This window comes from Cetorhinus maximus, chromosome 1, assembly GCF_964194155.1.
Source record: "Cetorhinus maximus chromosome 1, sCetMax3.hap1.1, whole genome shotgun sequence".
NCBI classification, from domain to species: domain Eukaryota; kingdom Metazoa; phylum Chordata; class Chondrichthyes; order Lamniformes; family Cetorhinidae; genus Cetorhinus; species Cetorhinus maximus.
Genome location: NC_135879.1, coordinates 104,675,595 through 104,700,253, shown reverse-complemented (window position 1 = coordinate 104,700,253; position 24,659 = coordinate 104,675,595). Strand labels below are relative to the sequence as shown.

Sequence of the window (24,659 nt, the reverse complement as noted above, 5' to 3'; positions counted from 1 at the left end):
CTTTCACCAATGGGGACAGTTTGTCCTATCTACTCTGTCCAGACTTCTCATGACGTTAAATACCTGTATCAAATCTCCTTTCAACCTTCTCTTCACCAAGGAGAATAGTCCTACCTTCTGCAACCTATCATCATAACTGAAGTTCTTCATCCCTGGAAGCATTCTTCTGAATCTTTTCTGCACCTTCTCTAATGTCTTTGCATCTTTCCTAAAGTGTGGTGCCCAGAACTGGGCGCAGTACTCCAGTTGAGGTCGAACCATTGTTTTATACATGTTTGATATAACTTCCTTGCTTTTGTACTCTCTGCCCCTATTGATAAAGCCCAGAGTGCTGCATGCTTTATCAATCGCACTCTCAACCTGTCCTGCCGGGACATATATTATAAATATATCATAAATCATAAGATTTATGCAGACCCTCTGCTCTTGCACCCCTTTTAGAAATAGACCCTTTTTTAAATTTTGTCTCTCGGTAGTCCATATTAAAATGAATCACTTCACGTTTCTCTTCAATACCTTTCATCTGCCACTTGTCTGCCCATTCCACCAACCTGTCTATGTCCTTTTGAAGTTCTACACTATCCTCGTCACTGTTCACAATATTTCCAAGTTTTGTATTGTCCACACATTTTGAAATTGCGCCCTGTACACCAAAGTCTAGGTCATTAATAACAGGAAGAACAGGGATCCTAACATTGGAGCCTTGGGGAAAACCACTATGAACCTTTCTCCAGTCTAAAAAACAGCTATAAACCACTACTGTCTGTTTTCTGTCACTCAGCCAATTTCATATCCATATCGTTACTGTACATATCCATATTGTTACTTAAGCTGATAAGTGGCAAGACATAGAGTGCTTCACCCTACTTGTGACTTTATGATGGAGACAAGGTAATTGATAAGGCAACTAAAGATGATTGGGCAGAGGGCACCATCCTGAGGAACTAATGCAGAGGCATTTGGTCTCCAAAACCACAACCATCTTCCTTTGTCTACGAGGTATGACTCCAATAAGTGATGAATCTTATTGAATATTACACCTTTGTCCACAGATGCATCAAGTAGATCAACAAATTTACTGGAAATGCAGGTGCCCCGTTGTTTGCAACGCAGTCGATTATTAAAAATTTGGACCCAAATGACGTTGAGATCCACTGACCAAGCTATATGGATTCTATACATTGTGCAGAGGTCTCTTTGAAGGAGATGACACCCTTACCTCAAAGGCACATTTCCACTGTAATTACTAAAGTTACTGTGCCTGGTAATGGAGACTAGCTGTTTAGTGGAGCCTTGGAGCTTGATGGAACATCTTATGTGGTAACTGACGTTGGCAGCTGTTTTCTGATATATCTCTGACAAGTCCAGCCCTGGGAGAACACAAAATGTAACCCACATTGCACACAAAAGCATAAGTGCGGAAAGAAAATTTGACGTAGCTCACCTGACTTCTGCTTTCTTCATACTGTCTTTCCACAACATTTGTTCTCTCATAGAGGCTAATGCATTAATCTAGTAATGTGTGACTGCTGCATTGTGGATCCCTTTACTGTTAAGTGCTCAGTCTGCCAGGCTACTTTCTGATCTTAACAAATTAATTTCATTACCTCTCAAAGTAAGAATTAGTCTAACCACAGATTTGTTAATTTAAGAAAAGTATATCAAAGAAGCACTATACCACACTCCTATCTCCAGTTTTTTCTCGAATCAGTGAGGATATGGTTCCAATCAGCCTATCTTCTGTCATCAGAGGTGAAAAATGGAACTCATGACATGGAGCACTACAAATTAAAGCAATAACATACTGCACGACCCACTTTGTGTCTTATGGTGTTTAACAATTTCATCTAAAACATTTAATGGACTTCTGGAATGTGTTATTATTACTGGGTAAAATTAATCAGTGGATTGACTGGATTTTGTGAATTTACAGGCGTCCACCTCAAGTTTGAGAAAAAGCTTCATCCCTTGATCACAGATTTGATGCAATGGAAGTGTATTGCCTTAAAATTGTTCCTCTATTGTGTAAAGTTTAACATCTTGCCTTAAATATTCTCTTGGGTGGAGTGGTTACTCCCTTAATCAGTCTGAGTGTCCTACATTTAGGGATATGTTGCACAACATCTAACAATACGATACATGATCTAAAAATGTAACTTATGCTATCTCTTTACGACCTGAACTGAATATTCATGCATGTACTACTTTAACCACTTTGGTGGATTGAGAAAACGCTTGGTGAGATGCAACCATATATAAATCTACGCTGCTTTATTTCACAAGTAAACATACGAAACAATAGATGTGCTTAGATTCACTTAGCACATAAGTACAATTTGTCTTCGAGTAATAATACAAATGTACAAACACTGTTACTTGAATCTCGCCTGACTTAAAATAAACACCCTTACATTCTCCTCCTAAACCTGGCTAATGCATTGTCTAATAGCCTTCCATTTAAAAATGCACTATGTATTTGCCTGGACCTGACTGCCTCTTGGCTTTTAAAAAAAAAACACCCTGCGTTCAGAGTCAGAAGGGATCAAAAGCTCAGTGGGATTGTGTTTGCTTGGTTCTTGCCTATCTGATTGTATCTAGAGCATCTACAACAATGACTTCTCTTCCCTACCTTGTACCATTAAGCCCCAATGGCTTTTTCTTGGGGCCCTTCCTCTTTGTTATCTATTTGTTGGGTAGTGGTAGCTTGGGCAGAGGTAGCAATTCAAGGTGTAGAGTCAGGACAGGAGAGCAAAATAGTAAAATGAGAAATGAGTGTCAGAGAATGGCAGGGACAGAGAGAAAAAGCCTAAGAACTCATCAACAGTCAAGACTAGATGTTGCAAAGGTAACAAAAAGACAAAACTGAAGGCTCTCTGTCTGAATGCACATAGCATTCATAACAAAGTAGATGAATTGATGGCCCACATTGAAGTAAATATGATCTGATATTAATTACGGAGACGTGGCTGCAGGGCGACAAAGATTGGGTCCTTAATATTGAGGGATACATGACATTCAAGAAGAATAGGAAGCTAGGTAAAGGTGGAGCGGTAACACTGTTAATCAAAGAGGGCATTGGTACAATAGTTAGAGATGACCTTGGTTCAGGAGATCAGGACTTAGAATTGGTTTGGGTGGAGATGAGGAATAGTAGGGGAAAAAATCATAAATGGGAGTGGTCTACAGGCCCCCTAACAGTAGCCACAGTGTAGGACAAAGTATTCAAGAGAAAATATTGTGTGCTTGTGATAAAGGGACGGCAATAATCATGGGTGATTTTAATTTACACAGACTGAAAAAAATCAGATTGGCAGTAGTAGTCTGGATGAGGAGTTCTTGGAATGCTTTTGAGAGAGTATCTTAGAGCAGCATGTTCTGGAACCACCCAGAGGGCAGGTTATATTAGACTTGGTATTGTGTAACATGACAGGTTTAATTAATGACCTCAGAGTAAAGGCACCCCTAGGTAGCAGTGACCACAATATTATTGAATTTTATACCCAGTTTGAATGGGAGAAGAGTGGGTCTAAGACTAGCATTTTAAACTTAAATAAGAGCAATTATGTGAGGATGAAAGCTGAGCTAGCTGAAGTGAACTGGGAAACTAGGCTAGAGGATAGATCAATAGAGAAGCAGTGGCAGACATTTAAGGGGATATTTCAGAGTATTCAGAATAAGTACATTTCTACTATAAAGAAGAATTCTCAGGGGAGGACCCAACATCGTGGTTTACTAAAGAAGGTAAGGAAAGCATCAAACTTAAGGAAAAAGCATACAACTCCACAAAAATTAGTGGCAGGACAGATGATTGTACAGAATATAAAGAAAGGCAGAGAATGACTAAAAGGTTAATCAGGAGAAAGAAATTGGAGTATGAGAGAAAGCTAGCTAGAAATGTAAAAATGGATAATAAGAGTTTCTACAGGTACTTAAAAAGGAAAAGAGTAAGTAAAGTGAGTGTTGGTCCTCTAGAGAGTGTCAGTGGGGAGTTAGTAGTAGATAGTAAGGAAATGGTGAAAGAAATGAACAAATATTTTGCTTCTGTGTTCACTATAGAAGATACAGGAAACATTCCAGTAATAGCTGCAAATCAGAAGGTGAACAGGAAAAAGGAACTTGGTGAAACTGAAATCACTAGGGAAACAGTACTGAGCAAATTGATGGAGCTGCAGGCTGGCAAGTCTCCGATGGACTACATCCTAAGGTTTTAAAAGAGGTGGCTAATGAGGTAGTTGCGCTGGTGCTAAATTTCCAAAATTCGCTAGATTCTGGAAAGGTTCCATCAGATTGGAAAGTAGCAAATATAACCCCTCTATTCAAGAAGGGAGTGATGCAGATAATAGGAAACTATAGGCCAGTTAGCTTGACGCCTGTCATGGGGAAGTTATTAGAATCGGTCATTAAGGAGGTTATAGCTGGGCACTTAGAAGAGCTCAAAGCAATCAAATTGGTTTTGTGAAAGGAAAATCATGTTTAACCAATTTATTACAGTTCTTTGAAGGAGTAAAGGAGTAACATGCACAGTGGATAAAGAGGAGCCTGTAGACGAACTGTACTTGAATTTCCACAAGTCATTTGTTAAGGTGCCACATCAAAGATTATTACAGAAAATAAAAGCACATAGCGAGGGGGTAACATATTAGCATGGATAGAAAATTGGCTGCCAGAAAGCAGAGAGTATGCATAAATGGGTCTTTTTCGGATTGGCAGGATATGACAAGTGGAGTCCCACAGGGGTCTGTACTGAGGCCTCAACTTTTTACGATTTACATCAATGACTTAGATGAGGGGGATGAAGACATTGTAGCTAAATTTTCAGATGATACAAATTTAAGTAGGATAGTATGTTGTGAAGAGGACATGAGGTTGCAGATGGATATAGATAAGTTGAGTGAGTGGGAAAAGATCTGGCAAATGGAGTTTAATGTGGGAAAATGTGAAGTTGTTCACTTTGTCAGGAAAAACAAAAAAGCAGAGTATTACTTAAATGAAGAACGGCTGCATAATTCTGAGGTGCAGAAGGATCTAAGTATTCTAGTGCATGAGTCACAAAAAGTTAGTATGCATGTGCAGCAAGTAATTAAGAAAGCTAATGGAATGCTATCCTTTATCACGAGAGGAATTGAACATAAAAGTAAGGATGTTATGCTTCAATTATACAGGGCATTGGTGAGAGCGCACCTCAAATATTGTGTGCAGTTTTGGTCTCCTTATTTAAGGAAGGGTGTAAATGCATTGGAGGCGGTTTAAAGGAGTTTTACTAGATTGATACCTGGAATGAGTGGGTTGTCTTACGAGGAAAGGTTGGACAGACTGGGCTTGTTTCCACTGAAGTTTAGAAAAGTGAGTGGTGATTTGATTGAAGTATACAAGATCCTGAATGGCCATGACAAGGATGTTGAAAGGATGTTACCTCTTGTGCGTGAGTCCAGAACTAGGGGGCACTGTTTTAAAATTAGGGGTTGCCCTTTTAGGACAGAGATCATGAGAAATTTTTTCTCTGAGGGTTGTGCGACTTTGGAATACTCTGCCTCAGAAGGTGATGGAGGCGGGGCCATTGAATATTTTTAAGGCAGAGGTAGATAGATTCTTGTTAGGCAAGGGAATCAAAGGTTATCGGGGTTAGATGGGATTGTGGAAATTGAAACACAAGAAGATCAGCCACGATCTTATTGAATGGCGGAGCAGGCTCAAGAGGCTGAATGGTCTACTCCTGTTCCTATTTCTTATGTTCTGTTGCCCCTTGGTGGCACCATTCAAACTTGTGGGATCAGCTTCCACATCTGCTCAAGCTCAAGCATTGAGCTATAGAATTAAACGTTTGCTTCATTGCAACAAGGCTATATGGGGTAGAAATTCATTTGGGCCCATTTACAATGTGTTGTGCTTACCAACTAGGAGGTCCAAGTTAACTGATGAAAAATGCAAAGCTTGAAGTTGAGTCTGAGGCCTCATGACCGTTATCTAGGTAAGCTGTCTTCCTGCTCCTTTGTAAAAAGAGAAAAATATTGTTTTGGCAGTAGCCACTCCTTGGGCCACAGCAGCTACCGAAAAGTTCTGAGCGGAACTTGTCCTGCTTCTGCTCATCCCAAAGCAATTTCTGTCAGGGGGCCTAAAACAGGTAACAGGTCCCTCAATTACGTATATAAGGAGTCTGGTGCCTATTTTGTAAAAATGGCCCTCACCAATTTGGGCTTGGATTTTAGTATTAGGTATACTTGAGGCACTGGGTGTTGGGCCCTGATCTGGACCTTGTTGCATCCATCTTACACCCTATGAAACTTGTGCAACAAGGTCTAATTTGTAGCATTATATTTCTTTCTTCCCCGCCCCCTTCCTCCCAACTTTCCCAATACTGTCAGGGAGGGGAGACAGTAGCATAGTGGTGATGTCACTGGACGAGAAATCCAGAGACCCAGGCTTGAAGGGCACGTTCTACCACAAGGGTTGATACTTTTTCTCCATCAAAGTTACAAAAGTCAGAAATGATTTTTAGCTAGAATATTGTGCTATGAGTTAGGTTCTTTTAAACTAGGAAGCATTTTTCGATAACACTTATTATAGTTCAATTTCTTAAAGTTACGGTGAAGCTTTTGCATTTTTCATCTGTTAACTTGCAGAACAGTTCAAGATTGACAAAAACTACCTTTATTTGCTATTACATTCTGTGTATTTTCAATTCATTAGTTATGTTACTGTAGCCATCTGTTTGTCAGCCGTGGCTTAGTTAGTAGCACACTCGCCTCTGAATCACAAGGTTCCGGGTTCAAGCCCCACTCCAGGGTTTAAGTTGTTGTGGGAATTTGTTGAGTACAAATTAGCTGCTGTGTTTCCTACATTGCAACAGTTACTGTGAGCTGGATTTTCATTGCCAAAGCAGGCAGCTCAAGCCTGGAAATTTCACCACCATAGGCAGACCTCAGGAGCCATGGTGAGATGAAATAAAGTTCTGGATGAATGTCTATTACAGAGTTCATTAAATTAAAAAAATCCCATTTAATACATTTAAATCTACTCAAGCACTTAATCCTTTATAAAAACAAACATTTGTATTCATAACTCCACATAAAAGACAGCTAATCCTTTAAAAACCTCTGAGCTGTCAATCACACTGTGAACTTCAAACCTTCCTGTGTGATAATGGTAGGTTATGAGAAGCAGCCAAGCATTAGTAATTCTCTAATGAAAGTACTTAGAGTTATGTCAAGAAACATCTATTGAGACTGCTAGAACAGTTATTTTTTAACACTCTCAGAAACAGGCAGGCCTTTGTTTTCCATTTCTAAAGGGCTGGGCATTTAAATAACTTGACAGCTTGATAGTTCTACACACATTATCTGCCCTTCAAGAACATTTACAACCTCTCTACAGATTGCAACTCCCCTGCTGCAGGATAATGCCCTTGCTCGTGCAAAAATGGGGTCTGTTTGAACTCAGCACTGAGTTCAAATGGCCCTGCTGAGCTCGGGTTTCCCACATGCGGGTGTCACGTGCTGCCCTTGTTTTCCCTGCCCCTTTGGCTGGGAAAAACAGAATCTGTCAAAAATGGGGGCAGGACTTTCGGATCTAGGCCCTGCCCAGCATTTTTAAAGGTCCCAGGAGTCTCCACGAGAAACCAGCCCTATATTTCAAAAAGTTCTTCATTGACTGTAAAACACTTTGAAATGTCTGGTGGGCATGAAAAGTGCTATATAAATGCAAGTTTTTCTTCTATTTTCATCAAGTATACTAGGTATTGCTTTTCTTGAACTTTTTATTTATAATATACATTTATTGTATATGATCCAGGAAAAGGATTTTGAATCAAACTCTAAATTATGAAACAATTAAATGTTGTTTCAGATGGCTCTGCCTCTTTCAGATGTTTTTAATTGACATTTAGCATCTTCATGAATTTGACATTGGAACTAATACTCTAATGCAATGTAATACTGTGAAGCTGGCCTAGAATTTAACTCATCGCGCAATGCACGGACCAACATTTCTCCTCGGAAAAACTAGTAAGCACTTCCAGTCAAGATGTTTTTATCAGTTTGATGTGAATGTGAATGAGGAAGTTGACAATTGTTACTCAGGTGTGTGATCAGAATAAATAACTCCGCAGTATTTGTACCTGGTTTACTGAAATGCAGCAGATATCAAATTTGTTTGGAAGTTTGCAGCTGCAGTTGAAATAGGATATCTTACATTATACAGAGCATTTTAAATAGAAACAGTTGTGTATGCAGTCCTTCCCATCCCGGTACTGTGGAATTTACCCCATTTCACTTTGCCATACGGATTCCAGACCATTGGTGACAACGTAAAAAAAAACTGTTTATGTAAAAAAAATGGGACTTATGTAGTTGTTTAATGAGTCACAACTGTGACTTTCCTTTTTGACTGAGGGCTTTCCCCAATACTGGATGGACCTGTTTAGGTCAGTAATGTGAAATTTACATTGTTGGCCTGTGTCATGAAAAGTAGTCAGTCCACGGTTCCACTAACATCTATTTATATCAGTGCACTGGTTCTGCTTCCTTCACCATCCTGACTTATGTGAATATATATCGGAAATATATCGCTGTTCCTTCACTGTCACTGGGTCAAAATCCTGGAACTCTCTCCCTCACAGCACTGTGGTGTACCGACACCACAGGGACTGCAGCGCTTCAAGAACAAAGCTCACCACCATCTCTTCATGGTTAATTAGGGATAGGCAATAAATGCTGGATCAGCCAGTGATGCCCACATCCCGTAAATACATAAATTAATCAACTGTAGCAATGAATGGCTCATTGTGTGATAGTCATTGAGGTCTACAGCATAGAAAAAGGCCCTTCGGCCTATTGAGTGTACACCAGTCAAACAAGTACCTAACTATTCTAATCCCATTTTCCAGCACTAGGCCCATGGCCTTGTATGCCATGGCATCACAAGTGCACATCCAAATACTTCTTAAATGTTGAGTGTTGCTGCCTCTACCACCCTTTCAGGCAGTGCGTTCCAGATTCCCACCGCCCTCTGGATGAAAATATTTTTCCTCACATCCCCTCTAAACCTCCTGCCCCTTACCTTAAACCTATGGCCCTTCGTTATTGATCCCTCCACCAAGGAGACAAGTTCCTTCCTGTCTACCCTATCTATGCCCCTCATAGTTTTATACACCTCAATCATGTCCCCCCTCAATCTCCTCTACTCCAGGGAAAATAACCCCAGTCTATCCAATCTCTCCTCATAACTAAAACTCTCCAGCCCAGGCAAAATCCTGGTAAATCTTCTCTGCAATCTCTCCAGTGCAATCACATCCTTCCTATAATGCGGATTCCAGAACAGCACGCAATACTCTAGCTGTGGCCTAACCAGCGTTTTATACAGTTCCAGCATAACCTCCCTGCTCTTATATTCTATGCCTCGGCTAATAAAGGCAAGTAACCCAAATGCCTTCTTAACCACCTTATCTACCTGTCCCGCTACCTTAAGGGATGGGTGGACATGCACACCAAGGTTCCCCTGATCCTCGGTGTTTCCCAGGGTCCTACCATTCATCGTGTATTCCCATGCCTTGTTTGTCCTGCCCAAGTGCATCACCTCACACTTATCTGGATTAAATTCCATTTGCCACTGATCAGCCCATCTGTCCAGCTCATCTATATCCTCCTGTAATCTAAGGCTATCCTCTTCACTATTTACCACCCCACCAATTTTCGTGTCATCCGCGAACTTAATGATCAACCCTCCTACATTCAAGTCTAAATCATTTATATATACCACAAACAGCAAGGGGCCCAACACCGATCCCTGTGAAACCCCACTGGACAGAGGCATCCAGTCACAAAAACACCCCTCAACCATCACCCTCTGCTTCCTGCCACTCAGCCAATTCTGGATCCAATTTGCCAAATTGCCTTGGATCCCATGGGCTCTTACCTTCGTTATCAGTCTCCCATGCGGGACCTTATCAAATTTCTTGCTGAAGTCCAAGTAGACTATGTCAAATGCATTGCCCTCATCTACACACCTGGTCACCTCTTCGAAAAATTCAATAAAATTGGTCAAACATGACCTCCCCTTAACAAAACCATGCTGACTGTCCTTGATTAATCCCTGCCTCTCCAAGTGTAGATTAATTCTGTCCCTCAGAATTGCTTCCAATAGTTTCCCCACCACTGAGGTTAGACTGACTGGCCTGTAAGTTCCCTGGTTTATCCCTTCCTCCCTTCTTGAATAACGGTAACACATTTGCCGTCCTCCAGTCCTCTGGCACCTCTCCTGTGGCCAGAGAGGTATTGAAAATTGTCAGTGCCCCTGCTATCTCCTTCCTTGCCTCACTCAACAGCCTGGGATACATTTCATCTGGGCCTGGAGATTTATCTATTTTTAAGCCTACCAGACCACTTAGAACCTCCTTCCTTTCTATGCTAATTTCTTTAATTATATCACAGTCCTTCTGCCTGATTTCCATACCCATGTCGTCCCTCTCACTTGTGAACACCGACACAAAGTATTCATTTAGAACCCTACTTTCGTATTCTGGCTCCGCACACAAATTACCACTATGGTCCTTAATGGGGCCCTACTCCTTCCCTAGTTATCCTCTTACTCTTAATGTACTTGTAAAATAACTTTGGATTTTCCTTTATTTTACCTGCCAATGTTTTTTCATGCCCCCTTTTTGCTCTCCTAATTTCCTTTTTACGTTCCCCCCCTACACATTCTATACTCCCCTAGGGTTACTGCTTTTTTGAGCCCTCAGTGTCTGCCTTAAGCCTCCCTTTTTCTCTTTATCCAAACCTGTATATCCCTCAACATCCAGGATTCCCTGGATTTGTTGCTCCCGCCCTTTGTCTGTATTAGAATATGTTGGCCCTATACTCTCCCTATTTCCTTCTTGAATGAGTCCCACTGCTCTGATGCAGATTTACCTAAAAGTAGCTGCTCCCAGTCCACTCTGGCCAACTCATATCTGATCTTATTAAAATTGGCCTTCCCCCTATTTAGAACTCTGATTTCTGGCCCATCCTTGTCCTTTTCCATAACAATCTTGAATCTAATGGAGTTATGATCACTATCTGCAAAATGCCCCCCCACTGATACCTCTACCACTTGCCCGGCTTCATTCCCTAAAATTAAGTCCAGAACCGCCCCCTCTCTTGTAGGACCTTCCACGTACTGGCTTAAAAAGCTCTCCTGGATGCATTTTAAGAATTCCGCTCCCTCTAAACCGATCACACTATGACTAACCCAGTTAATGTTGGGAAAGTTGAAATCCCCCACTATTACTACCCTATTATTTTTACATTGAAACTTGCCTACATATCAGCTCTTCTATTTCTCGCTGACTGTTTAGGGGCCTTTAGTACACTCCCAGCAATGTGATTGCTCCTTTTTTGTTTTTCAGTTCTGCACATATGGCTTCATTTGAGGAGCCTTGTAAGATGTCATCCCTCCTTACTGCTGTAATTGATTCCTTGATCAATATTGCTATTCCCCCTCCTCTTTTACCTCCTTCCCTGTCTCGCCTGAAGACCCTATATCCTGGAATATTGAGCTGCCAATTCTGCCCCTCTCTCAAACATGTCTCTGTGACAGCAATGACATCATACTGCCATGTGTTACTTTGTGCCCTCAACTCATCTGCCTTATTCGTCAGACTCCTTGCATTAAAATGAATACCGTCCAACCTTGCCAAGCTTGCTTGTGCCTTAACTGGCCTATAATTTCTATGCCTTCCAGACTCACTTGCTCTCTCTTTTAATTTGGGTTGTGCATCTCCCCCTGCTGAACCTCCTCTCAGGATCCCATCCCCCTGCCAAGCTAGTTTAAACCCTCCCCAACAGCACTAGCAAACCTCCCGCAAGGATGTTGGTCCCATTCTGCCTTGTACAGGTCCCACCGCCCCCAGAAACAGTCCCAATGTCCCAGAAATCTAAAGCCCTTCCTCCTGCACCATCTCTCCAGCCATACATTCATCTGGACTAACCTCCTATTTCTATACTCACTAGCGCGTGGCACCGGAAGTAATCCAGAGATTACTACCTTTGAGGTCCTGTTTTTTAATCTGTTTCCTAGCTCCTTAAATTCTACTTTCAGGACCTCATTCCTCTTTCTACCTATGTCGTTGGTACCAGTATGTACCATGATCTTGGTCTGTTTGCCCTCCCCCTTTAGAATGCCCTGCAGCTGTTCATTGGCATCCTTGATCCTGGCAGCAGGAAGACAACATATCATCCTGGAGTCATGTCTATGGCCGCAGAAATGCCTGTCTGTTCCCCTTACTATCGAGTTTCCTACCACTATTGCTCTTCCCCTCTTTTTCCTCCCCCACTGTGCAGCTGAGCCACTCACAGTGCCATGAGCGTGGCTGCACTCCCCAGAGGAACCGTCACCCTCAACAGAAAAATGGTTCTCAAGCAAGATGCACCCTGGGGATTTCCTGACTACCTGCCTGACATCTTTCTTCTGATTGATGGTCACCCATTCCCCCTCTGTCTGCACTCCCGTAAGCTGTGGGATGACCACGTCTAAAAATGTGCTATCTACGAAACTCTCAGCCTCGCGGATGCACCTCAGTGCCTCCAGCTCGGAGCTCAAGTAGCTGCAGCTGGTTGCACGTCCTGCACACGTGGTCGGTCAGAGCGCAAGGAGCGTCTGAGACTTCCCACATGTTACAGGCGGTACATAACACGGGACTGAGCTGCCCTGCTATACCTCTAGTTGAAAAAGAAACCCTTACTTTAAGTTAAATACAGTTTAAAAAAAAAACGTTAAATTATTTATGTCATTTAAATAAAAACTAGAACCCTTACCTTTCCTTAGCTTAATCTATTTTAAATGGAGAGTGATCTTGAAATCCAAATTATTTTTCACTTATAAGAAGATACAACATAATGCAAGGCAATCTTATTCAATGTATTAGAAGACAGTGAAGATTTTTTGCAGGTTATCCTTCCTCCCTTCCTTGGCTTTTCTCATGTTACATGGGGTTGCCACAATGGTGGTTGATCATCCTTCATATCAACCACATTTTTTTGGGTTTGGCATATGGTTTTACAACCAGATGCCCTTGATAGGCTTTGCCAGTTGCCTAAGTCAGGGAAAAAAAAATTTTCAACACAATCTCAATGTACAACTTTGATTTTTGATTCAATTTATTTTTATATTTGCCAGTTTATTTTGTTTTGACTTTCACCATTTCAGTTAGGACCTGGAGAAAGCACTTGATACATAAAATACAGTACATCATAAACTTCCGATATTGGTAGATCTAATTTAAATGTCGACTGATGGGGGGACAAAAAGGATGAACCTGGTGATTTTGACAGCCATATATGTTTGCTTATTTCTGATAATTTAACCTGTTTTCTTTTGCAGGTTTTCCTCTGTTTTCAAAGGTTTGCAGCTGACATAATTGGTATCAAGCTAAATAAAGCAGAGATCGAACAATCACAGGTATTGTAAAAACATCAAACGAGTTCGATTACCTAACGTTAATTTGTTAAATTCTTTAATTTTACTCAACATATTCCTTTCCCTAAGGGTTTATATTCTATTAAAGATTTAATGAAGAAATAAATTAATATGATGCTATTTCAGAATTTATTTGGTCAAGGCTAGAGTGCATCTATGGGCAGCATTTTCCAGTTGGCGAGTGGGGGCGGGGCCCACTTGCCAATGTATAACATGACGCTGGGTGACGTCGGGCATGTGTCCCGACATCACCCCAGGTCATTTAGATTTTCAGTTCGGCGGCACGCTGCCGACTCAGCTGGGAGCACGTCGAACTGTCAATGACCTATTATGGCCATTAAAAAATTAAGTAATGAACTTAATGGCCCTGCCCGTCCAACCTTAAGGTCGGTGGGCAGGCGAGGAGGCCAGGCGGCCTTCGAATAATGCATGAAACCTCATCCACGGGCGGGATGAGGTTTCATGTAAGATTTAAAATTTCAGGAAAATTTTTTAATAAAAGTAATGGACATGTCCCATCTCATGTGACAGTTTCACATGAGGGGACATGTCCTTAAGTTTTTTACCATCTTTAATTGGGTTTTTAAAAGTAACACTGATCTCCCTGAGGCAGCACTTTGCATTCGCGAAAGAGCGCACTCCCGACTCAGAGAATCCCCTCTGCCCATGCAGGGAACGCACAGCGCTTTCGGGCGGACATCATGCTGGGCGGGCCTTAATTGGCCTGCCCACGTAAAATGGTGGTGCGGCCCCAAACAGGGGCGCTGATTGGGAACCCACCCGCTCCCGCACAACCCCCTGACGAGGGGGGCGGATACGCTGCCCTATGAAGAAAAGAATTTCGGTTATTAGTGATGTGTTTATGAAGCAGTTAATATCCATTTATGTAGGCATCATTGGAAACAAAAGCTATATTTTTTTCCCTTGTGTCCACCAAAATAAGTGATATCACTTCTGTTTTAAACAAACAGTGCACAAATTGGAGCTAAGTATTCCCATTACCATCCAAAAGCAAAAAAAAAAATGAAATAGTGTGTGTAAATTGAATATAGAACCGATACAAATCCTTGTACTTCTGCATATTTGTTTTTGGGATGTAAGCAAGTTACATTTATTACCTGTTACAACATACACATTTCAAGGCAGCAGGATATCTTGGGATTGAGCAAGGTTCCTGCACTGTTCAATCTTGCTTCAGCGGTTAATTATGTTATCTCTTAAAACCTTGCATTATCTGTCACTGCCTTTTAATGAGAACGTAAGAAATAGGAGCAGGACTAGACCATGAGCATGCACCGCCATTCAATTAGATATGGCAGATTTAACTCAATGCTTTCTTGCCTGCTCCCTATATCTCTTGCTTCTCTGTGAGATCAAAAATCTATCTATCCCAGCCTTGAATACATTCAGAGGATGGAGAACCACAACTCTCATGGGTAGAGAATTCCAAAGGTTCATAACCTTCTGAAGAAGTTTCTCCTCATCTCAGTCCAGAATAATTGACCCTCATCCTGTGGCTGTACCCCTATGTTCTAGATTTCCTAACTGGGGAACAACCTCTCATGGCTACTCTGTTAAGCCCCCACAGAATCTAGTATGTTTTAATGCAGTCAACTCACATCTAAACACATGGGAGCACAGGCTCAACTTACTCAGCCTCTAATCAAGAATAACACTTTAATTTCAGGAACCAATCTAATTAACATTTGCTGTACCACCTCCAAAGCAAGTATATTCTTTAGATATGGAGTGCAAAACTGCACCTCACCAAAGCTCTATACAATTGTAATAAGGCTTCCTTGTCTCTTACGCCATATGTCAAAGCTTTAGTAAGACCCTGTAACATACAACAAAAACAACAACTTGCATTTACATAGCTTTTTAACATATTAAAATGCCCCAAGACATTTCTCAGGAGTGCTCCCAACCACAAAGGGAGATATTATGACAGGTGATAAAAAGCTTCATCAAAGGTAGGTTTTAAGGAGGTTTAAAAGAGAAGAGAGAGGGAAAGTGGCAGAGAGATTAGGGAAGGAATTGCTGGGCTTGGGGCTTAGGCAGTTGAAGGCACAGTTGTTAGTGGTGGAGGGATTAAAATCAGGGATGCATGAAAGACCAAAACTGGAAGCCCACAGAGAATTGTAAGGCTGGAAACATTTACAGAGAGAGGACGGGCAAGACCAAAAACGCATGCGTTCTCCCATTCTCCCCATGCATACGCAAAATATGCAACACCTGCCCCTTCACTTCCTCTCTCCTCACCGTCCAAGGGCCCAAACACTCTTTTCAAGTGAAGCAGCATTTCACTTGCATTTCCCCCAACTTAGTCTACTGCATTCGTTGCTCCCAATGCAGTTTCCTCTACATTGGAGAGACCAAACGCAGACTGGGCGACCGCTTTGCAGAACACGTTCGGTCTGTCCGCAAGAATGACCCAGACCTCCCTGTCGCTTGCCATTTTAACACTCCACCTTGCTCTCTTGCCCACATGTCTGTCCTTGGCTTGCTGCATTGTTCCAGTGAAGCTCAACGCAAACTGGAGGAACAGCACTTCATCTTCCGACTAGGCACTTTACAGCCTTCTGGACTGAATATTGAGTTCAACAACTTTAGATCTTGAACTCCCTCCTCCATCCCCACCCCCTTTCTGTTTCTTCCCCTTCCCTTTTGTTTTTTCCAATAATTTATATAGATTTTTCTTTTCCCACCTATTTCCATTATTTTTAAATCTATACCTTTTATGCCTTTTTAGTCTTATTTCACCCCACCCCCACTAGAGCTATCTGTACCTTGCGTGTCCTGTAATCCATTGTTAATTAGCACATTCTTTTAGATAATATCACCACATTCAACACCTCTTTGTTCTTTTGTCTGTGACATCTTTTGATTATCTGCTCCTATCACTGCTTGCTTGTCCCTACAACAACCACCCCCCCCACAACCTTAAACCAGCTTATATTTCACCCCTCTCCTATTTTTACTTAGTTCTGTTGAAGGGTCATGAGGACTCGAAACGTCAGCTTTGTTCTTCTTCGCCGATGTTGCCAGACCTGCTGAGTTTTTCCAGGTATTTCTGTTTTTGTTTAAGACCAAGAACGTATTTGAACTCAGATGAGCATTTTGAAATCAAAGCATTGCTGGACTGGGGGTTATTGCTGGACCTGAAACCAGTGCCGGTCAGCAAGGACAGGTGAACAGGGCTTGATGCGAGTTTGATTGGAGTAAATTCTAATAGTCTGTTTTTAAACACTGGCCATGATTTTACCCTGAAATCTTATGTCTCAATCAGAATTGTCTCACACAGTGAAAATAGAAAATGATAAGCAGGTAATGTTAACCTTGGATACAATATAATGACTAACAAGGACTGGAGTTCAAGGTGATAACACGTTTTTACCACTGCAAGGCATGCTTCAAATAAAATGGAAGATCTAAAAGCTGAGAGAGGTACAACGTGATGGCAATTATGGAAACCGGGCTGCAGCTTGGATAAAACTCAGAACTAAATACAACAGGATTGTCCTGCACATCTCTCCAACTTAAATTTTACAAAAAATCAATTGTAAAAACAACATTAAACCCTTTAAAAAGCCGATTTCAAGCATGTGTGAAATAAACTCAGAGGTTTAATTGGACTCAGTACTGTTTTGGAGATGTATACCAGAAAAATGGGAAATATTTAAGGTCTGGCTCCAATCAGGTGCTGATTTGATTGACCAGTTGAGTTGGCAATCTCCAGGCATGAAGACCCAGGGTCAGATCAGAGGTCAAGTCTTTAGTTTAGAACTAATTTAAGAAAGAACAAGTGGGAAATTGTCATAGTCTGCTGACAGCTGATAATGAAACTTTAGGTTGGGCATAGTCAGGAAAATTAGTGATTAAATAATGGATTTATCCTGATAACAGGGCTAGTATGCTTTTTTGTATTATGTTACAAAATAGATTGGAATTCACTATAAATGTTCTGTTCATTCACAATTGTTTGTAAAGTAAATCCACCTGTTGATTTATAATTGGTCTTGGCTCACTAAAATGTTCATTGGTCCACCATCCAGAAAAAAGCACATGGCAGCTTATATTAAATTATAACACCCAAAATGAAATTTAACCTGCATAACTGTGAGGCAATGCAATTTGGTGAGAAATAGAAAATCGCCTACACAGAAGGGGCGATGGTGGCCAGAGACCCAGGCTAATGTTCTGGGGATATGGGTTCAAATCCCACTATGGCAACTGTTAGAATTTAAATTCAATTAACTAAATATGGAATTGAAAGCCATTCTTGATAATAGTGGCCATGAAACTATCAATGTTGTACAAACTATCCGGTTTTTACATATGACTCCAGACCCACAGCAATGTGGTTGACTCTTAACTGCCCTCTGAAATGTAAGCCACTCAGTTCAAGGTCAATAAGGGATGGACAGCCAATGCTGACCTTGCCAGTGACACCCACATTCCATCAAAGAATTAAAAAAAAGAAAAGAAGAAAGTGAATGAGGCAGAAGAGCAAAAAGATGTAGATAAACAGATCATTCAAAGCAGCTGGTCAGCAAACATTTTAAAAATGCAAACAAATCACTGCGATTTATTTCTAGTGATTATAGAATTCCAGAGTAATAAAGTTATATTAAACTTGGTGAGTCTGCACTTGGAGTACTTTGCAGCTCTGGCCAACTTTCCATAAAAAGGACTTGGAAGCACTGGAGGAAGTGCAAAAAAAATTATTTACAAGGATGGTACTAGAACTGAAGGATTACAGCTATTGGAAAAGATTGAACAGGTTGGGGCTTTCCCTTTAGAAATGGCAGACGTAGAGGTGACCTGATAGAAGTCTTTTAAAATTATTTATGGGTTTCTCAAGGTAGATGTGGACAAACTGCTTTTACTTGTGGAAGAATCTAAAACTAGGGGCTGAATTTTCAGAGATCCTGAAAATGGGAACGGAGGCAGGGGAGGCCCAAAAAATACCGGCGCCAGGTGGTATGTCAATCCCAGTGCCAGGGATAATGAGCAGTGCGGGGGAGAGTGGGACAGGAATCCTGCTCTCCCTCCAACCAGGCCAATTAAGATAGTTAAAAGCTTGGTAAGACACCTTCAGAAACCAACCAGCTGAAGGTAGGCGGGTACGTATTGGAGAGCCAGTCATGACTGCCCCAGTGTATCACTGCAGCCCCTTAATAGGGTCACCTGAGCAAAAGGAGACCGGGTAAGGGGGTGCCTTTAGTGCTGTACAGGTGGAGGGGAAAATGGGCACTCGGCACCAGAGCTTTGAATGTGACCTGCACTCCGACTGGCATTGTTGGGGAAGGGGGCAAGGATGCCAAGGACAATTCTGTGGCCACCTGACCGCAAGCAAGGCTTAAGCTGGGAATGGGTGCACAACTCTCACATTTTGAGCCCAGTGGCGATGAGGGACAATGCCCTCTGCAGGAAGGGCAGAACACTAGTCATTAAGAGGATATGGGAGAGGAAAGAAGGACAGAAAAGCAATGGAGCCAAAACCTCATCACAGGATCAACCACCGAAGATCAAGTAACCAGGGGATGATCAAGAAATAGTGCTGCAGCAGCCTGCGATTCTCCAGGCAGATGATCACAGACATCTGTGCTCCCAACGCTGAAGACCTTGCACCTCGCAGCACTGGTCACCATGCCCTGCCATTGGCCGTTAAAGTCATTGTGGCCTTGAACGTCTTCACTTCTGGCTCCTTCCAAGGGCCAGTTGCAGAGCTTCGCCTCCATTTTTGGGTTGCCCCAGGTGCAGGGCATTATCAGTTGCACCCTATGTGGCCACCAAGGCACCCAACAATCCATCTACAAGAAGGACTTGCACTCCCTTAACTTCCACTGGTCTCCGACCACAACAAGAGCTTCCTCCTTGGGTGCACACACTTTCCTGGCAACTACTTCATCCTCAGACAGTTCAGGCTGCCTCAGATCTTCACTCCCATCCCTAAAGTGTGAGGATGGACCCTAGAGGACAAGGGAAATCCCTTGAAGAGATGGCTACTGACTCCTCTGCAGGAACCCCAGACAGAGGCACAGATGCAATGCAAGCAATGTCACCTGCTCGCCTGTGACATCTGCCTTCTCTCTGTTGAAGTGGAAAGCTTTGGAACAAAGTGCAGATCTCTCCCACGGGACAACCAGCAGTGATGGCTGCCATGAAATGTCAATGAATCCCAGACTTCATCTGACCTACCTCCATTGGCTCTAAATGGACAGAAAACTAGAGTCCATATCAATTAAGGATCTTCCCAGACAAAAATCTGAACTTCAGTTAGCTTCCTACCCGAGATTGTTCTCTGATCCCAAAACAAACCCAGCTCCAGTTTCCTACTTCCATGGGGAAAATTCAGCCTTAGAAGTCATAAATGCAAGATAGTTACTAATCAATCCAATAAGGAAATAAGAAGAAATGTCTTTACTCAGAGAATGGTTAGAATGTGGACCTTGTTACCACAAGAAGTGGTTGAGGTAAATCGATCAAATGCTTTCAAAAAGGAAACCAGACAAGTATGTGAAAACAAAAGAGAATAGAAAAATATGCTGAAAGGCTGAGATGAGGTAGATGGAATAGGAGGAGACTCGAGTGGAGTATAAACACCAGCACAGGTTCGTTGGGCCAAATGGCCTGCTTCTGTGGTGTGTATTCTCTGTAATTCTGTGGTGTGACCCTAGGTAATGCAATTGTATGACCAAATATTGGACAACACAGAGAAATTCCTGATCATAAGGATCCGCTTATAGGAGAAACAGGGGACACCTAATAAAGATTATTAAGTGGTAACCTAAAATTTGTAAAGTCACTTTAGCTTTGAATGATTAAGAGTAGAAAGGTCCAGGTTTGACCCATGGATTGTGCTGAATAAATTTCTTACAGCTAGAGAAGAGGTGGATTCATTACAGTGCTAAATCAGAGAAAAAAAGCCATGGCTTTTGCTCCTATTCATTGTTGATTGATTTTTGTTGCTCGGCTCTGTTTAATAGATCAGATACAGCTTGGTTTTGATGTTGTCTAAAAAAACTGCTGACATACAATTTATAGGCTTACCTATGAGGAATACAGTAGTTGTTTGGGCAAGGTACAGAAAGCTGCCAGTAACCGTACCCAATATTGGCTATCAACCTCAGGGGAGGGGAGAAAGGAGGAGTTTTTAAACATAAACTTGCCACAATAGGATTTTAATGAGCGTACTTGGAAAGCTAATTTGGTAATTAAACCATAGTATTTTTAAAGAGTTTTCAGGTGTAAAAGAGAAAAAACACTAAGGTTTAGTGACTCAAAATAATGTGGTTCTGTAAATTAACAATGCACATTCCTTTGTTACAAAAGACTGAAAAAGTCCATAGTAAGAAAAAAAATATAAACCATCTCTCAATGCATTTTTTAAAAAAAAATGTAGTTTCAGTAGACAGCAAGAAAACTCTAATACTTTGAGATGTTGATTTTAGCTGCATGCTGCAGTGACAAGCATTTACTCCCAAACAGATATGTTATCCAGAAAGTTTGGGACTTTAACGATATGTTTCCTTGCTTCCTAAGAATCCATTAGCCTTTTTCTGGGATTGTTCTGCTGGAGACATGTTGGCTCTGGAAAATGTGGGGGTGGCTCAGTGCATTGTCATCCAGCCTGACCTCTTCTCACCCACAAAGAGGAGTTCCAGTATGATATGGCAGATTCAGCACCTTATTTTTGAATGATGAAGTATCTAACTGTTTCATTTCAGTTAAACTGTTACCTTGGTACTGAAATTTTGGTTTGTTATCAACAATAATGCATGTTTCTGCTAATAACTTATATTGAATGATTTTTTTTCCCATACCCTGTCATATTTAATTTATCTCAACCTCCACCTATTCCCTCAACATCTTTGCCTGTTGTAGTGTTTCCCAGCTAAGTGGTTGGATGGAAAATCTGCTCCCAGGTCTCTGACAGTGATGGCCTTGAGACAGCTGCAAAGGCATGCCTAGGTTACGTTAGCTTATATATTTTATTTGTTGCCCACCCTTTAGAGAAACATTTGTACTGTTAAAATGCTCCATTGCTCAGTTCCTTCCCCAGTGCTTTGGAGCACCAACAAGTTGCATCATGATTTCGTTTGTAAGGTATAAACTCTTAATTACTCCTTGCTCAGCACTTCCCAATATAAAGTTTTTAAACTGATTCAAAATTTGTTTTTGGTTTTGGTTTTGCATTTCATAATTTTAATTGTTGTACATTTTATCCTTGCAGAAATATTATGATTAGAGTAAGTCATAATTGCAAATTATATAACAGCTTAAAATAACTGCATATTTTCACCTTAATATCTGCAAATAGTAACTGAATGAACACTACTTGTTGAGATGAAGAACTTCGGGTCTGTTTTATTTAATTCTGTCTTATTCTGTTTGAGAGCTATAACTTTAATAAAATTGGAATTCAGTGTTTTCACACTTATTAGAAAATGCCAATTCTACTTAGAACCATAGAACACTATAGCACAGAAAACAGGCCATTTGGCCCTTCTAGTCTGTGCCGAAATATTATTCCGCTAGTCCCATTGACCTGCACCTAGTCCATAACCCTCCAGACCTCTCCCATCCATGTATCTATCTAATTTATTCTTAAAACTTAAGAGTGAGCCCGCATTTACCACTTCAGATGTTAGCTCGTTCCACACTCTCACCACTCTGAGTGAAGAAGTTCCCCCTAAACCTTTCCCCTTTCACCCTAAAGCCATGTCCTCTCGTGTTTATTTCTCCTAATCTAAGTGGAAAGAGCCTACTCGCATTTACTCTGTCTATACCCCTCACAATTTTGTAAACTTCTATCAAATCTCCCCTCATTCTTCTACGCTCCAAGAAATAAAGTCCTAACCTGTTTAATCTTTCCCTGTAACTCAACTGCTTAAGACCTGGCAACATCCTAGTAAATCTTCTCTGCACTCTCTCAATCTTACTGATATCCTTCCTGTAGTTAGGTGACCAGAACTGCACACAATACTCCAAAGTTGGCCTCACCAATGTCTTATACAACCTCACCATAACATCCCAACTCCTATACTCAATACTTTGATTTATGAAGGCCAGTATGCCAAAAGCTTTCTTTACAACCTTGTCTACCTGTGACGCCACTTTCAGGGAATTATGTATCTGAACCCTCAGATCCCTTTGTTCCTCCGCACTCCTCAGTGTCCTACCATTTACTGTGTATGTCCTACCTTGGTTTGACCTTCCAAAATGTAACACCTCACACTTTTCCGCATTAACTTCCATCTGCCATTTTCTGGCCCATTTTTCCAGTTGGTCCAGATCTCTCTGCAAACTTTGAAAGCCTTCCTCGCTGTCCACGCCTCCAATCTTAGTGTCACCAGCAAACTTGCTGATCCAATTCACCACATTATCATCCAAATCATTGATATAGACAACAAACAACAATGGTCCTAGTACAGATCCCTGAGGCACACCACTAGTCACAGACCTCCAGTCTGAGAAGCAATCATCCACTACCACTCTCTGTCTTCTCCCACACAGCTAATTTCGAATCCAGTTTACAACCTCTCCATGGATACCAAGTGTCTGAACCTTCTGAACTAACCTCCCATGTGGGACCTTGTCAAAGGCCTTACTAAAGTCCATGTAGACAACATCCACAGCCTTTCCTTCATCTACTTTCTTGGTAACCTTCTCGAAAAACTCTACAAGGTTCGTTAAACGCGACCTACCACACACAAAGCCATGCTGACTATCCTTAATCAGCCTTTGGCTGTCCAAATAATTATATATCCGATCTCTCAGAACACCTTCCAATAATTTACCTACTACTGACATCAGGCTCACTGGCCTGTAATTACCTGGTTTACTTTTGGAGCCTTTTTTAAACAACGGAACAACATGAGCTACCCTCCAATCCTCCGGCACCTCACCCATGGCTAAGGACGTTTTAAATGTTTCTGCCAGGGCCCCTGCAATTTCTACACTAGTCTCCCTCAAGGTCCGAGGGAATATCATGTCAGGCCCGGGGGATTTATCTACCTTTATTCGCTGTAAGGCAGCAAGCACCTCCTCCTCTTTAATCTCTATATATTCCATGAAACTACTGCTTGTTTCCCTTCCTTCCTTATACACTATGCCAGTTTCCTGAGTAAATACTTACTTACTCCATGATTTTTCCTAAAGGAAGTCATGTTTAAACAAAGCAATATTGCTATGCTGTACCACATGGTGTTAGGTAAGCCATTCTAGATTAAAGATGTTTTATTGCATGTAATCTACAAAATATGGAGTAACAGTACAATGTATGTAAAATAGTTTATCTAGTAGATGTGAAAATTGCATCAGCATTTGGTTGGGTGCAAGTGTGACACTTGTTACTATTTCACATGTATGTGCAGGGCAGATGGCTACATTTTATCAATTAACTATAATGAGACGAAAATATAAGATTGGAGTTCCATGTGTAAGTAAGTAAAAAGAGAGCTACTGTTATATGAAGTTTGACAGATTGACGGCACGTAAGTGGGATCTTCAAAACCAAGCTTTTCCAGGTTCAGGAGCACATGAAACCACCGTCTGGTCGGGCCTAGGGCTGGCAGAAGGGTAGGAAATTTTAACACAGCTACAAGTTTTTCAACTGCGTGTCAGGTCTCCAAGACCAGCCCTGACTGCTGGAAAACATAATTTTAGGAGGTGGATAAAGTTAAAATTTGCTATTGTCCTCCTTTCAATCTGCCACTGGGCTCTGTGGGACCTCCTTGTGTTGAGAGATAAGCCATTAAATCATATAAGATAAAAGCAAAATACTGTGGATGCTGGAAATTTGAAACAAAAACAGAAAATGCTGGAAAACCTCGACAGGTCTAGCAGCATCTGTGGAGGGAGAAACAGAATTAACATTTCAAGTCGTATGACCCTCCTTCAGAGCTCCTTGTCCCCAGTTTTATTTTATTCTATGTTTCAGCCATTAAATCATGTTTCACTGGGTGCCCATGCATGGATTTTGAACCAGTAGGCCCCAGCAAAGAAATTATGGATGCTTGGAGCACCCTATTATCATAGCTGTAATGTGCCTGGGTACAGCTCTGCCACATCAGAGACACTGAAAATCTCTGGGAATTGCAAAAACTGCAAGAGATCCAACTAAATGCAACCAAATCTTTGCACCCAGTGAAATGGATGTTCATTTAGGATCAGAAAAATCTACCTTTTTTATAGAGCTGAAT

At 41.4% G+C, this 24,659-nt stretch overlaps 1 protein-coding gene across 6 annotated transcripts in view; it reads left to right on the top strand.

The window, feature by feature from the left end:
* rab28 (RAB28, member RAS oncogene family) overlaps nt 1–24,659 on the top strand; it is a 219,795-nt gene that overhangs the window by 136,558 nt on the left and 58,578 nt on the right. For all 6 annotated transcript variants that reach the window (XR_013577067.1, XR_013577068.1, XR_013577069.1 and 3 more), the window contains exon 6: nt 13,354–13,431. Coding sequence is in view for 2 of the 6 variants with exons in the window: in XM_078544942.1 (XP_078401068.1) it covers nt 13,354–13,431 (78 nt within the window). In the remaining 4 variants the exon portion in view is untranslated. The remainder of the gene's footprint in view (nt 1–13,353; nt 13,432–24,659) is intronic.